The 16,821-nt window shown below is 39.0% G+C and overlaps 1 protein-coding gene across 2 annotated transcripts in view; it reads right to left on the bottom strand.

Moving 5' to 3' along the window:
- The window catches only part of Olfml1 (olfactomedin like 1), a 57,688-nt gene extending 41,248 nt beyond the window's left edge, over window positions 1-16,440 (bottom strand). For both annotated transcript variants that reach the window (XR_013343565.1, XM_026415021.2), the window contains exons 1-2: window positions 15,949-16,440; window positions 11,816-12,104 (exon numbers count right to left, since the gene is read on the bottom strand). Coding sequence is in view for 1 of the 2 variants with exons in the window: in XM_026415021.2 (XP_026270806.1) it covers window positions 11,816-12,104; window positions 15,949-16,074 (415 nt within the window). In the remaining variant the exon portion in view is untranslated. The remainder of the gene's footprint in view (window positions 1-11,815; window positions 12,105-15,948) is intronic.
- Window positions 16,441-16,821: the final 381 nt, after the last annotated feature.

The following is a 16,821-nucleotide window of genomic DNA, read 5'->3' as shown; positions in this document are numbered from 1 at the left end:
CATTCATTTAAAATACAGAAGAAACAAACACACACTTTCTTCCTTTTCCTTCTATGACTCCTTTCATTGAATGCAGAACCCTTAGAGAAATAACAAGACAGTGCTGATATATGGTTAGGATCAGGGAAATGCAGCTCTGGGGAAAAAGAAAAGAGAAATTCTCCCATGTTCTCCCTCTGCTTTTACTACCCCTTCCTTTGTAGATGGAACCCAGGGCCAGGAGTCAGAGACCCAAATCCAGAACACTGTATCCCCTAAAAGTCCCTTTGTCAATTCAGTCTTGGTTCTACCATGAAGGGTTTTAGGCTAAATGCTCTCTCATTTTCTTCAGGGATGATCTTCTATAAATATTATAAGTCATTCTTCTTTTAGAATTTAGGGAGAGTACATTTTCAGTGTTTCAGTAAAGGAGTAAGTTAAAATTTCCTGCTGTACTTATCTTGAGAGAAGATAATTAGCAGAAGGAAAAAGTTGAGGAAGGATTGGAAATAATAAATATAAAACCTTTGAGTCCAGTCAAAATGCAAATTACTTATCAGAGACAATGGCATGCAAGGTTTCACCTGCTAACCAGAGAAATAAAATCTGTTTCCCCCTCAGGCAGAATTGCAGACAAGCAATTAGGGTCGAATTTGGCCCAAGGCCTCACAGTGAATTCTTAGGCAAATATATCATTTATTTTAATCTTTTAAAATATTTCCCTTATTTTATATAACAGTCTCCAGGCCTGGTGAGATTTGTCCCTCTCTAAGACAGAGAGACTCACTCTGAGTATTAGAAATAATGGTCTGAAGGAGTGATAAATAAAGTTAATGATTCCAAAAAAAAAGAAATAATGGTCTGGCTGACAGTAGATTATAATTTTGGGGGTGGGCTATAGGAGGGTAGGTAGACACAGGGAAACCAGGTTAGGAATTTGTAAGTTTATTCCAGATGAGAGATAACCAGCTAGTGAAGGGCATGGAAAGATTGGCACGGATTCAAGAAGCAGAAAAAGAGAGGTTAGGTCTTAGTTAACTGATTAGATTCAGAGTCAGATGATAACAGACCAGGCTCAGAGATAGGGTGCAGGATGCTGAGACAGCAACAAAAAAGGAAAAACAGGTTTTCATGGGAAGAGTGATAAATTCATAGAAGGAGGAGAAGGAAAAACACGAAGAGAAGAAGGAGGAAAGAATTCCTCTAAAATGATGATAATTTGGACTACTTTTTGAAATTGTTATGAAACTTGAGTTGTTTGACTATCTAAATCGTATCCATGTACATTTGTCAGTACATAAAGTGATAGGAAGGATATTAGGCATTGGGATGATAAAGATCCTAGTGTCAGACTAGTGGTCAGTATATAAAATTTCATGCTATTACAATAAAATTGTCTGTGTGGACTTAATTATCCTAGAGATTTGGGCCATTTGCTTTTTCCCCCACAGAACACATTTCAGATATCTCAGTGTAGCACACAAGGTCCTCAATCTTAACTTTGACTTATCATTTCCCCACCACCCTGGATTGGTCTCTAGACACCAGGGAACTGGCCTTCCACAAGTTTTAGACTTTGCCCATACTTTTCCTTAATTTAATTTTGCTAAATTTGGACACATCTACTCATCTTTCAAAATAAAATTCTCTAACTGTTGCAGAGCAGTTAGCTACTCCTTAAGAGCCCAAAGCTTTCTATGTAGCCCTCTTCCAGGACAACTCCCATTGCTGGATTAGAATTGTGTATTTATTTTGTTTCCTTGCAAGAACTTTAGACAGAAGTTGTCTCTTTTTTGTTTTCTTATCTATAGTGCTTGGTTTAGGGCACAATATAAATCACCTTCACTATTCAAACTCTTAATGCTTACACTCCATACTCAAGAATCAGGGAGGTTCAAATAAAGTAGTATTTGTCCAAACTTTCTATCTCAACTTGTCCTATATGAATTTTGAAATCAAATACATGAGCAGGTACTATTTCACTGTCTGAATGCTTCAGAGAAACACAAATCTTGTATGAAATGTACTCAGTGAGCCATAGTATGGTTTGGCATTACTGGAGAGCCATGAATCCAGGATTAGGCTGAAACAGAGTACAATAACTGTGCTCTATGTATTGGTCTTGGTGAATCACCTTCAGTAAAGCCATACTATAGGTTTTCCTAAGTCTCAACTTTTCTAGGTTACTAAATTCCGAGTATTCCAAGGCATCCAATACCAAGTCCTTATAGCCTTATTGGTGATTAGCAAAAGATTATGAGAAAGATAATATACTTTATCCATGCCCCTTCATTTGCATGGCTTTGTGTTGCCAATGGCATCAATCTGAGTACATCAGGGGAATGTCTGAAAGCTGCAAGGATGTGTAGTCTCTGAGTGTGAGTCTGGCCTTCTTCCACCAGGGTGTCCTGACAGCTGGAGCCCAGCATGAACAACTCCCTTCCAATGCCTCCTTTGGGCCATCTTCCTATAACTTACTTACTGTAATTCTTTTTTTTTCTATAGTGCCTAATATATTCTTTCTGAAACTATACATTTATCTGTTGACATATTGTTTGACTCCCCTCAATAGAATATAAGCTTAATGAGATCCAGGGCTTAGTCTTATCCATTTTATTCACTGCATTTTCTGTCCTGGAATAGTATCTGGTGTGCAGTATAATTTTTTATTTTAATTACAATTGTAGCAAATATTAACATTTATAACAAACCTATTTGGGGTCCTGAATAATTGCTAAGACTGTAAGGAGTTCCTGAGACTAAAAGATTGAAAACTACCATCCTAGAACATCCAGACTAGTCAATACATGGAAATGGTCAGTCCTCTGGGGGATTTCCAATCAAACAGAATGGACTTTGCATCAATTATCTGACTGTTGCAACATCTCTTAAGTATTCCAAGGTTATAATTATGAACTTCTTGTTTTCATCTACTTCTCATTTAAAGAGTGAACTGCTTTTTTGTTTTATTTTTTTCTTTTGCATAATGTTTTGTTGTTTTGTTTTTAAACAATATTCTTACCAATTAGAAAAATATGAAAATGTTCTGAATTTCTCCTTTTTTCCTGGCAAGAAAACAGGGTCATTTTCATATTTTCCAGTGGATTCTTTCTATGAAATAAATCTCACTTCATCCTGTGCTTTCCACCCTCTCTCATAATGTGATGGTCTAGGGCCTACTTGCCTGAACCTGAACTTTGCAGTCACCTTCTCACTGGTTCTTATGTTTCTTCTCAAAAACACCAATCACACTCATATCTGGTTCCCTGTTTTCATATAGACACTTGCATATTAAAAACTCTTCTTGGTTGCTACCTGTTTCCATGAACTTTGAAACCAAAAGCCTGATGTTGATGCAATTAAACATTATAGTGGAATGATGGACTCTGGAGCTGGAATTGGAATCTGCTTTAACCAAAAGAATGTAGTCAAAATGGCCAGGCTAAGTCTCGTAAGGGCCTTGTGTGCTTCTGTCCTCTCTCTGCCATCTGCTTCCATCATCAGAATGAGCTCAAGTCAGCCTCCTGGAGGATCAGGGACCAAATGAAGGAGATGCAAGTCACCCCAGATGAGCCCGTCCCCAACCAGCCATCCCCAGATAATGTACCATGGGTTGCAGATTCATAAGCAAATCATGCCTGGCCCAGGTCAACAGAACTACCCAGCCACCCTGTAGACCCATGGGAAATAATAAATGCTGTTTGAAAGTTTTGAAGTGATTTGTTATGTGACATCATTGTGGCAACAGACAACTTTTATGTGGCAGGATAGAGGTGAAGAATGGTGAGCAGACAAGGATGCTGAGATGGGGCAGTATGCACTACTGGATACAGCAGGAAAACGGGGTTGGGAGATGGGGCTGTGTGAATCTCTGAGCCGCAGCTTCTACATGTGAAAGTTGGGGTTGTCTAGTACGACTGTCATGGGCATTAGACAAGATAACAGATAAAAGGGCTTTATTCAATCCCAGGCCAATTGTTACCTTCATTTTCTAACAAATTGCTTTGGTTAGAACACATTGATCTTCTACCCTGATTTAAGCACTGTGATAGTCCTGGGAAACAGCATGAATATTTTAGACATGCATGTAGTATATTTTATGTTTTCAGGCTAGCAGGTCAAATGGACAGCATAAGCATCAGAGACAAGAAGGAGTGACACAAGATAAAACTGAGAAATTTTAAAGTTGCTGTGTTTGCTTGTTGGCTTCTGACCTACTGTTACAATAAAAATAAGTACAATAAACACAGTGAAAACAGTATTCACAGTTTTTTAAATTTAATTATCAGATACTCTTGTTATACAGAAAAATAAATTACTTAAAGAAGGCTAAGCTGGTCTCAGGTTGTAAAAGGCTTTCTTGATGTTTTATGGAGTTTGCTTGACCTTGTAGGTTAGTAATTATCACTGAAGCAGCTAAGGTCGTGAGGTGTTGACTAGCAAGGTAACACTGGTGGCCACAGAGGAGGAATCACTGGAAACAGGGACAGAGGGGAGGCAAGAAAGTCAGTGAGGAGCCTCTCACAGTAATCAAGACTGGATATGATCAGAGATCAGTGCAGGTGGAAAGAACACATTTGACAGATATTCAGAAGAAAGAATCTATTGGATAGGGTAACTAGTCAGATGTACACCAGAGGGAGTGAATGAGGTAAGGGGAAGCAGAAGGATTTCATTGTTTAATAAAAATCCATGAAGAAAATGAAGGGAACTAAAAACAAGGGGGTAAAGGAAGAAAATTGTTCCTTCTTGGGCAGGGCTTTAAAGAATGATTTAAGTCATAGTCTCTTTATGAGTAGGAATCATCCTCAAATTAAAACCAAGAGAACAGGGTCTTCAAACTGCCACAAACAATAAGATCAGAAACTTCTGGGCCCAGGCATCTACTCTCAGAATAGAGGGCTTCTACTTCCCATGCTTCTGGGGCAGCCCTGGAGATAGCTTTGCTAGCTTCAGTCTCTTCCTCCTGTGTCCCCTCAACCTTCCCAACTGCTAGTCCATTCTGTACCCTGTGGCCAGAATGAACTTTCTAAAACCTTCATCTGAACCCTGGCACTCCCAAGATGATCTCTATTCAGCAGAGCAGCACAATGGATGAGGATGGCATGGTAGTAGGAGCCCGTCTTGGTCTGAATCTCAGCTGTGCATCTTAGACAAATTATTTATCCTCTCAGTGTCTTAGTTTCCTTTGCTATAAAGTGGGGAATAATGCTGATACCTATCTCCTACAGTTATTGTCAGCATTACATGATATTAATAAGATGTATAAAATTCTTAAAGATCACCTGGTATATAATAAGCACTCAATACATATTGGCTGCTGTTAGTCTCATTTCCCAAAGTTTGCAAGTATGAACTAGTTTAGCACAAAGAAACAGCTCTTTTCTGGCTCTTTAATCTCCTCTGTACAACATTCTCCTCTACCTGAGCTCTATTGAATACATAAACACACTGAACCCTATATACCTTTGTACTGCCATAGGCTGTTCTATTTGCTTAAAATACCCTTAGCTTTTTTCCATGATTGGAATTCAGCCTGAGGATTACTTTCCAGAGTCTATAGTCCTCCCATCTCCATGGCAACCCTGACCCTATCTACTTAATGCCTCTCCCTGAGCTTCTATGACACACTGTATATCCCTCCATCAGAGCAGTTATCACTCTGGGCTGTTATTCTGGTGTGTAGGTGCCTTATCCAATTGGCTGTAAACTTTTTGAGAAAAAAGATATTATCCTATCCAACATTCCATCTCTAATGCCTGGCACAATGTCAACATATATCTGAAATTCAGTTAGACATTTGTTGACTCAATGAACAAATGAGTGAGAGAGAATAAATGGATGTTTATACCATCTGCAGCCAAATGTTACCAGCTGATGTGACATGGCACCTTTCATTAGTGTCCCAAGATATCCTCATAGACAACAGGGTTTCTAGATGGATAAACAAAGGAAATGTTAAGTACATAGGCATTTTGGGATCCATGAGCACCAGCTCTCCAGGGGGATGCCCAGGATTAGCTGAACTGTACACACACTTCCAATGTTGCTGGCCTTGTGAATGCAGTAACTTCTGTGTGCATTGCACACAAGCACTTTCATGCTCTTCTGTATTTCCCCTGCAGGCATACCTATAGTCTCCTCCTTTGTGGTAAATACATCTATTGCAAATTACTTAGACTTCTTTTAATGTTGTGTTCCACTCATCACAAACTAACAGACTTTGGGAGTTGGCTCAAAGAAAATGTTTTATTTGACTTCCAGTGGATTATTTGTTTAGTCATTTTGTTTTTTATTTTCTGGCTTTTTAAAAAATGGATTTGAATATGGGGCATGAACAATTTCTCTATCTGCATGGATCCCAGAGGTATTTAAATATGCTGCAACAGACTTTCTTTTTTGAAACATGATCTAACAAAAGATGTGAGTTATTTAATTCAGTAGGGTCAGGTTACTTGAGGTAACTTTTGTGCACCCTTTGCAATAAAAGAAGCTGTTCTAAAATAGGAAGTAAAATAAATTTTTTAAAAAGCCATTATAGCAGATTTTAACTTTCTTAGTAAGTTTTCTTCAAAAGCTATTTACAAGTTAAAAAAGAAGTTAATACCTTTATCCAGTCAAGAATGCAGCCTGTGGAATCTTCCAAAGACTTTGGTTGGAGAATTCTTAGTCTATGTGTCTGAGGCCATAGTGCCTTGCCATAAATTGACACGAGTACAATACAAAATCTTATTTTAGCAATAACAATTTTTGTACTCAGGACTTGAAATTATTTAAAAATATAAGTTCGATTACATTCAGTAACACTCATTTTCAGTCTAAATTATGTATATATGTGAAATAGGTGGGGAGGGAGGGAGAGAAAGGAAGAGAGATGGAGAAATTTAAGATTCTAAGAATTTTATTTAACCCTAAAAATCCCTGGGATTAATATTTTGTGTGAATATCATTTGGGGATCATCTGAAGATAAAGTCTAAAGTCTAAAGTCTTGATAGCTATAAGGAATGGCCTCATTATAGAGCCATCTTCTTTTATTTATTACCCCAAATATCTGGCCCTTAGTAGTTGCCATAGAAATATTCTTAGCAGAAATGAAAACCACTTAGACTAATATGTATTAGAATTTCCCGGAAGTCTCCTTGGATAAAAAAGTTGAATTTTCCAAAGAAGTTGCTTCATCTACTCTCTAGAGGTTTTTCTAAGAAATGCTCTAACACAGCAAGTATATTTGAATGAAACCCTGTGATTTGACTTCTGGGAAACTTTCCCTGGCCCACAACCCCCAGATGTTTGTCTATGCAAGGAAGCCGATTTGAGTCTTTAGGATTTTAGTAAAATTTCTGTAAATGGCACAGTCCTGGTAAGCCAAGGGTAGAAGACAGAAAGATTGGGAACTTCCAGGAAGAAGGTGGATTCAGGTATTTGAGGCACTGTGGTAGGCAGAATTCCAAATGGCCCTCATGATCCTCACCACAACCAAAGAATGACCTAATTATCCCTTCCCCTGGGGTATGGGCAGGATCTGGGCATATAAGAGGAGAGTACTCTGTGACTGTGTTATATTGTAAGACAAAGCTGACAGGATTTTACAGATAGAAATAAGATTCCAAATCTGTTGATTATGAGTTAATCAAAAAACGAAGATGATGGTGCAGGGGACTGAGGCAGGAGAATTGCAAGTTCAAAGGCAGCCTCAGTAACTTAGCGAGACCCTGCCCTGTCTCAAAATAAAATAAATAAATAAATAAATAAATAAATAAATAAATAGAGCTGGGATGTGACTCAGTAGCTAAGCATGCCTGGGTTCAATCCCTGGTACCAAACAACAACAAAAGAAAAAGCAAAAAAAAAAAAAAACAAAGACGATTATAGGAGGCCTACCATAATCAGATAAAAACTCTTAAAAGAGGCACTCTGTACTTCTGAAGAGAAGCAGTCTCTTTTTGGCCTTGAAGGAGCAATAAACATGCTATGAACAACCAATGGAGAGGGAAGACTCTGGAAGCCAGAGGTCTCAGTCCTGTAACTACAGGCAGCAGACTCAGCTAAACTGTGCATGGACTCCTGACTCTCAGAAACTGTGATAATACATCTGTATTGCTTTAAGCTGCTAAATTTATGGTAATTTGTTGGGCAACATTAGAAGATGGATACCGGCATAGTTACTAACAAAAATGGCAAAAGGGAAGAAAAAAGCAGAGGCGGCACAGTATGTAAAATACGAAATGACACAGAGTTGGGGAAAAAAGTGGCATTATGAAGTCTAACCTTGGACTGAGAAATTTGGAAAATAGATAGGTCAGAGGAGCACTAATCACAAGGTTGTAGTTGTTAACCTTTCCCTAAACCAATCTCTGCCTGGCCTCTGCCATCAGTATCTCTTCTAGAAACAATTTCTATGGCCTTCTCCATGTGAGGCCCTGTCCTACACTCTGTAAATACAGAAAGAAGATGTCAACATGCTCATGGCCTAATTGAGGAGTCAAATATACACAAATATGAGTGATTAAGCATGCTGAATGCTGTGTGTGTATGTGTGTGTATGTGTGTGTGTGTGTGTATACATACAAACACATATATAAGTATATATATGAATATATATAAGAAGCAGCAGCTGAGATCAGCTTGGGCCATTATATAAAAGGCTCAGAGAGTAGAAAGGACTTTTTTGTTGTTGATAATTAGTGGTGAACTACAACAAAAAATGCTATGCTATATGATCCACGTTGTGTTGTGAGGAGGTCTACCCATAGCAGATGGATTGTAGGAGGCAAGAGAAGCTGGCACAGGATGCAAACGAGTCCCGTCCACTCCTGTGTCCTGCACAGCCCATCCAATAGAGGAGGGCAAGAAGCGTTGGCTGAATCATAAACAGACACATCATCAAACCAGAGTTCCAGAGTCAACAGGCATGTAAGCAACAGTCTCTGGGAGGTTGAGAGAGAATTTTCCGTTTACCACAGAGTTGGGAGAGAAAATATCTGAGCTCCAGCGTGTGAGGGATGAGATAGGGGTTTAAAAAGCATCAAGTCGAGCTGGGGATGTGGCTCAAGCGGTAGCATGCTCGCCTGGCATGCTTGCAGCCCGGGTTCGATCCTCAGCACCACATACAAACAAAGATGTTGTGTCCACTGAAAACTAAAAAAAATAAATATTAAAATTCTCTAAATAAAATAAAATAAAAAGCATCAAGTCCAGTGTCAGGATTGCTTCTCAGCTCCAGTTGGGAGTGGAAAAGAATAATCTCAAAGCCCCGAGACTTAAGGTGTCCGAGGACTTAAGGTGTCCAGGGAATAGGAGCAGCCTAGGAATCTGATTCAGCAACACCCTTCAGGCTTGGGCCACACTGGCACCTAATCTTTCACATCACCTTTTGTGTGTGGTGTGTGTGTGTGAGTGTGTGTGTGTGTGTGTGGTACTGGGAAGTCAAACCCATGGCCTCTTGCGTGCTAAATAAGCACTCTACTGCTGAGCCACACGTGCACACCCATCAGCTTTTTAGGCAGCTTCTGTTCATCCTTGGGGGACCCCCCCCGCCTTTGTCCCCTTCCCACTTTCCTTCCCGTGCTTCATCTTTATCCCCTGTCTGCTCACTTCTCAGAAGATGATTCATATCAGGACAATGTCAAGGCCAAAATGGACCACTGACTTGACCAATTTGATCCACTCCTTTATACTATAGATAAAGCACCCTCTTGTTTTTATTCTGACTCAGAGTTAAAATGTTTTGTTTTTTCTTCTTTTTATTAAAGTCTAACTGATTCCTCTGCCTGGGTTGACCATCCTTCATTCATTTTGTTGTTGTTGTTCACTTAGTTACTCCCTGACAATTATTTATTTGAATGCAGATACTATTCTAGGTACTCTCCAGTACCTAGAATATTGAACATGAAACAACATGTCCAGGATCTCAGAGAGTTGATATTATAGCTGGAGAATTAGAAAAAAAAAAGCAGTGAGCAAATAAATGAACTATAATATCTCAGAGTTTTAAGTTGCTATGGTTCGAATGTGTCTCCCAAAAGTTCATGTATTGAAAACTTAATCCTCAGAGTCCTATGTTAATAGTATTTGGAAGCAGGTCCTTTGGGATGTAATTAGGATTGGAGAGATGATGAGAGGTAATCCTCCACGATTGCATTAGTGGCTTTATAAGAGGAGGAAGAGAGCCCCAATGGCACATTTGTTCTGTCACATCATTTGGTGCCTTTTATCATGTTATAATGCAGCAAGATGGCCCTTGCCAGATGCCAAGCAGTTGCTCAACATCATCCTCTTGGACATTCCAGCCTCTAGAACCATGAAGTAAATAAACCTCTATTCTTGATAAATTACTCAGTCTGTGGCACTCAGTTATAGCAACAGAAAATGGACTAAGACATAAGTGAAAAACAGTTGAGTAATAAGTGCTCCCAAACTCCTCTTGGGTTTCCTAGTCCAGTGTATTGCATACCATTCAATGACCTAAACCCAAACCCCAGGAGGCATCCCGAACTCATTCCTCTCCCTGTCCTTTATTTTTACTTTCAATTACAAATTATCAAACCACGTGGATTCCAGCTGTCAATGGCTCTCAAATCCACCTGCTCTCCTCTGTTCTGTGACACCTAATGCCAACTTGCCCAAATCATTGCAGAATCCCTCTGACAGGTCTCCTCTCTCTCTCTGGTCTTGCCCTCTTCCTTCATAGGAATAATTCAATGGTTCTCCATAGTTACTCCAGTAAAGTTCAACCTCCTTAGCACAGCATGCTAGGTCTTTCATCATCTGGGTCCTACTAAGCTCTTCAACACAGTTTTCCTACACTCACCAGCCCTACACAGCTTTCACTCAGCCCTATTTGCAGATCTGCTTATCAAGGTGCTACATACCCTTGTCCATGCCTTTATGTGTTCTGTCCTCACTTGACATGCCTTCAGATCAATATTCTCTAACTTCTTTCTAACTTCTTTCAAAATTTAGATCAAATGTCACCTCATTTAGGAAGACCCTTCTTCTTCCAACAACCCATGGGGTTCTTATAAAAAAATACAGTGAGAAGATATGTGAAACTTTAGGTCTGTGATGACATTCAGCTTCTGACATATTTCCCTGATGGAGTTTCTTGAGTATAGGGCACACATAATTAGCACATGAATAAAGTTTTCCTATTTCCAAAGGTAGATTCTTGAGGAGGGAGACTTGTTTCCCTTGTTGTTATAATGAAATGGACTCATGCACAGAAACTTTTCCTTCCACTTTGTGTGTTTGTTACATGATACTTTTGATTATAGTTTGAGCTACTTAATGGCCTGTAAGTAGCTTCTGATAGATCACAAAATTGAAGACAAATTTCCTGGATATCACATCCCAGGCAGCACACATAGTCATATACACATAGTAATAATCCACTGCAAATTCCCAGCCCTGAGGGTTGGCTGTTGCGTTTCCAGTTTCACAGTGTTGGTTTGGCATGTTGACAGCTGCTCCCTATTTCCAGGACACTAGATATAGAATCCACTAACCTGCTACTCTCCCTGGAAAGATCTGGGACCACATGCCTCCACGAAACCAAGGTCTATCAGGAAGCAAGCTCCTAGGTTAACCTCTGACACTGTAGCCGTGACCTTCCATGGGGAATTAAGACACTCCCTGTGAAAGGAACAGCTACTTCCCCAGAAGGTATTTTCCCCTTGGACAACTGTTCCCTGCACAGGTTGTTCTGCCAGCACATGCACACAAAAGCCCACAGCCACTTCTTAAGCATTACTTGATGACACTCCCTAACTGTACCAGGTCTGCACCTTTCTGAATGTGACAGACCCTAGAAGGGGTAGTAAAAGATGCAGTTCTTACTTGCATTCAGCAGAGTTCGGATCTTTTTCTCTTCCTCAGCTTCTTGAAGTAGCTTTTCTGCCAGTGTCTTGTCCTCTGTTTCTACACATATGTCAGATTCTCGGAGGTATTCCAGGTAGTCAATCTCCCGCTGGGCACGTTCCACTCTCAGGGCCAGGTTATTTACTGCACTCTTATACTCACTGGTGTAGGTCTGACATCTTCCCAGCATAACCGATATGTTTTTTGAGAATTCTCGGAAGTCTTGAATATATGCCCTTGTTGCTTGGGTACATTTTTCCAGCCCTTGCTTCAGTCAGAAAATAAATTATCAAATTACTGTTAGTTATTCAAATTACCCAAGTAATAAAAATAGCTATCATTCATAAAAAATACAAATAATTTAAAAAATGAGAAATAAATGTTACCCATAATCCTAAATTCAAAAGTACTATTGATAATTAATATTTTTGAAAGATCTCATGTATTTAGTGATATACATATCTATGTTGTATGTTTGTATTTATAATGTTGTATGTGTGTGTGTGTGTTTGTGTGTGTGAGATACTAGGAATTAAACTCAGGGCCTTGCACATGGTAGGCAAGCTCTCTACCACTGAGCTATATCCCCAGTCCTTTTTAAAAGATTTTTATTTTGAGACAGGATCTCACTAAATTTTCCTGGCCAGCCTCAAACTGTGATCCTCTTGCCTCAGCCTCTTGAATAGCTGGTATTAAAGGTGTGCACCCACTGTATTCATAAATATATGTTTTAAAATATGACTTTGTATATGTTTTGTAACATTTTTAACTTGCTGATATATAAACATATTTTAATATCGATTAATATATATCTGTACCAAAAACTTTTGAGCCTTTTAAAATTAATAAGTAAAAGTTCTTTGTGTTTATGGCATATGCAATGATGTTTTAATATATGTATACATTGTGAAATGGCTAAATCAAACCTATTAATAAATGCATTACTCCCACATTCTTTTTATTTGTAATGAGAACATTCAAAATTTGCTTGCTTGGTGATTTTAAGGTATGCAATATAGTTATTAACTATAGTCATCATGGTGTAAGATAGATTTCTTGAACTTGTTCCTTCTAACTGAAATTTTGCATCTTTCAACCAAGATCTCTCCATTGCTCCTACCCCTCAGCCACTTTCAATGACCATTCTACTCTGTTTCTATGAGTTCAGCTTTTTCAGATTCCTCATATCAGTGAACTCATTCAAGGTTTGATTTTCTGTGGTTGGCTTATGTCACTTGGCATATGTCCTCCAAGTTCACTTATGGCAATGCAAATGACCTCCTTTTAAGGCTAAATTTTATTCCATTTGGTGTATATACATTTTCTTTATCCATCTATATCATAATCAATAAGATATACCATTTCATTGATTAGTATCCCATTATTTTTCTGTAATATTTATTTATTAATTTATTTATTGGTACCAGCGATTGAACCTAGGGGTGCTTTACCACTAAGGTACATCCTCAATCCTTTTTATTTTTTATTTTGAGACAGGGTCTCGCTAAGTGGCCAAGACTAGTCTCTAACTTTCGAGCTTCCTGCCTCAGCATCCCAAGTCACTGGGATAACAGGCGTGTACCGCCACACCCACCTGTCCTACTCTCTCTCTTTTTTTTAAAATAGCATGTCTTTAATAAGTTTTTTCCCAAATTCTCGAGAAAAAGCAAGACAACAACTTTTCCCCATACACTTTAAGCAACACCAATCTTCAAAACCATATTATACTCAAATATCAGAATACATAAGGAATCATTTGAAAACTAAATTAAGATGATACTTGGAAAATGAAATCGTGCATTCGCATAAATATGATGCTTGATTTTTTTTGTGTGTACACCTGCCTTCTTTCTCAAAAATACCCAAGAAACTGTTAATAATGATTACCTTTGCATAGAGGAAATACAATGAAATACAATGAAGAAAGATGTAATCTTGTTTTTCATGTAATATCTTTCTACATACTTGAAACTTATTATAATCCTTTTTCTCAAGGGATTTTTTTTCTTTATTGATACATTATAATTATTCCAAATAATAGGATTCTTTGTGACATATCCACATGTGCCCATAATCTGGTCAATTTCATTGGCCCAACTTTCCCCCTGTTCCTCCCTCCCCATGATCCCTATCCTCCAAGCTACTGGACTCCTTTTTATTTTCATGAAATTCTCACCCCAGTGAGCTTCATCCCCAACCCTCTTTATTATTATTGTTTTGAGACAGGGTCTTAGTAAATTGCTGGGGCTGATCTCAAACCTGTGATCCTCCTGCCTCAGACACCTGAGTCGCTGGAATTTATAGGCGAGAGCCTCTGAACCTTGCTCTAAAAATCCCCCATTTTAAAAAAATTATTTGTTCGTTCTTAAGTGGTCATTTATGTAGCTTTCAATTTTCTTTTTTCATTCAAACAATGCTGAGAAGAAAAAAAACTCTTTACATTTTCATGTGCTTAACTGGTTTTCTTAGGATAGAGTTCCAGAAGTAAGCTCCATCCCCAACACCTGGCTCAGTACCAATCATAGAGTAGTATTCAACAAATATTTGGCCAAAGAGTATATGTACTTAAAGCTCATTTGGCATAGTTTAACGAAAATCTCTGTAGTTCAAACATCAATATTTAAGGCACTTCATTTTGTAGGTAAAGTAATAGAGATATAAAGAGACAGGAAGGAGAGACGGGAGGGATTAAAAGTAATTCCCTAAATCTATATCCTCTTTCTTCTTATCCCTCTGAGATGTCCCTCTCATGGTGGGAACTATATTACTTAATTATTAAGTGTATTGACCAACAGTGCCTGCCACCTGGGACTTGGCTTCACCTCCAGGTCAGGACCAGGTGGGAAGATCTATAAAAGTCACATCCTTGTTTTTAAAATCCACACTCAGAATTATGAGAATATCCCTCTGTACATTATACCCTTGTCTGCACACAATCTCTTAAAGTATTGAAGGACAGTTTGCAAGTTATTAGTAGCTCTAATCCCAGGGCAAGTTGGTGCAAAAGGCTGAGAATAATTATGACATTTTTAAGTAGTAAGACTGGGAGGTTTGTGGAGAGGGAGCTAGTGAAGCAGCAATAAGAGGCCACTGGAAAAAAAAAGAAAAGAAAAAAAAAAAAAAGAGGCCACTGGGCTGGAACATTTCACCCACAGCCTTCAGGCCTTAGTCTGGCCACTGGACAATGTTAAGCAATGCATTCTAGCTGCCCTGTTGAATCATTTTTACCGACTGTAGCTAGATGAGCAAATCACTTGGACTTGAACATTTTTCAGGAAAATACAGAAAATAAATTGGAGATCAAAGTGTATTGGAAGATAAATAATATACCAATTATTTAACTTTTAAAACGATTAAGTATGAAACAGTGGCTATCAATGCTAGGGTGTGGCAAAGACCAGGACAGAGGATTACATTTGTTTTGAGAACCTGTCTGACTTACAAAAATGTTGGGTTTTGTACATTTTAACAAAGTAGATGCCTAAATGCTTTCTCTCTACTCAACATAGTTGAAATATGCCATTTCTCAGTCCAAGTCCTGTTTGACAAAAAAAAAAAAAAAAAAAACCACTAAGACTTAGTCTGTCAGTACACTCTTATGACTTTTGACAGGGACACATTGGTTTATCAAAAAAAGACAAAAAACGAAAATCTATTAACATCTTGATACAGTAAAACATGAAGAAAAAGTGACCAAAAGCTCTAATTTTTATAGTTTAAAACATGAAGTATTAAATTTTAAATGTCCAGTATTTTGGACATTTATCTAACATGCTAGGCAATGTTCTAAGTATGGATTAATGACCCAACACAAACCACCCCCAGCTTCTCAGAGCTGGAATCCTTTTGTTAAATCTTCAGAATAATCTTAGAAAGTAATTTATATTATTATCTCCATTTTATAGATGAGAAAAACTGCCAGATCAGAGAACAGAAGGAAGCCAAGGTCTGGGAGAATGGATTCTAGAATTGGTGCCCTAAACTGATAGACTACACACATTTGTGTCATTTTAGCAATGGGTTTATCACTTCCTATACATTCCAGTAGACAATACAGCAAGGTGACTTCCAGGAGGCATGTTCCCTGTGCAAGTTTCACAGATGTCACCTACCTCTAAGACTTGAAAGCGCTGGTAGATATAATGCACCATAGCTGGATCCTGGGCATACTGTGGTGGGGGCAGAAAGGCTGCAAGGAACAGAACCAGCAGAGCAGAAGCTCCCCAAAGGGCCACCATGATCCTGCAAACTCTGCCAGGAGTGGAATCTTAAAGTGGTTCTTAGAGAAGTCTCAAGGGTCCAGGTGGTGGTCTTCTGTTATCTATTGGCTGCTTTGGGAAATCCTTGAAAAACAATGTCTTGCACAGCCGGAGAGCAAAGTCAGCTTGTTATTCCACCCAATGCATGATCTCAGTTTGTGAGCTGTGATCAAGTCCAGCTGTTGGCAAAGTCAGTCCCTGGAGTCCTTGCAGGCTCACTTGATGCAGAGAGCTTCCTGGGTTCAGCCTCTGCTGCCCTCACCCTTGACATGCACAGACCCTCCCCAGGCTAATGGCTGCACACAGCTTTCAGCTTTCAGTGTAGGAGGGGGTGGGGAGGCCTTTCCCCTGCTCCCCTCCCCCAGCTGTTTCCTTTTTACTTTTGCTTTCCTCCTCCCTAATAGACTCTGCTGTCCAATCAGAGGCCTGACCCAACACAAACCACCCCCAATAACTTCTGGAGTTGGAATCTCAGTTGAGTTTCTGGCATAAGTTCCCAGGATCCTTTTCCCAGAAGTTCTGTTGGGAGACCCACCTCTCCTCCAAACTTACTTTGCATTCCTGCAGCTCTTAAAGGCACAGCAAGGAAAAATGAACCCTGATCTACTACTGTCTCTGAAAAGCCAGTGCACAGGGCTGCATTGCTCAGTGAGCAGAGAGGCACAATGAGCTACAGGCCTGGCTTCCCTGGGTTGAGCCCAGAAGATTTTTCTTAAGAAGAACAAT

The sequence above is a fragment of the Urocitellus parryii genome, chromosome 4 (genome assembly GCF_045843805.1).
Source record: "Urocitellus parryii isolate mUroPar1 chromosome 4, mUroPar1.hap1, whole genome shotgun sequence".
NCBI lineage: Eukaryota > Metazoa > Chordata > Mammalia > Rodentia > Sciuridae > Urocitellus > Urocitellus parryii.
Note: the sequence above shows the minus strand (reverse complement) of the source record. Positions and strands in the feature narration are given on the sequence as shown.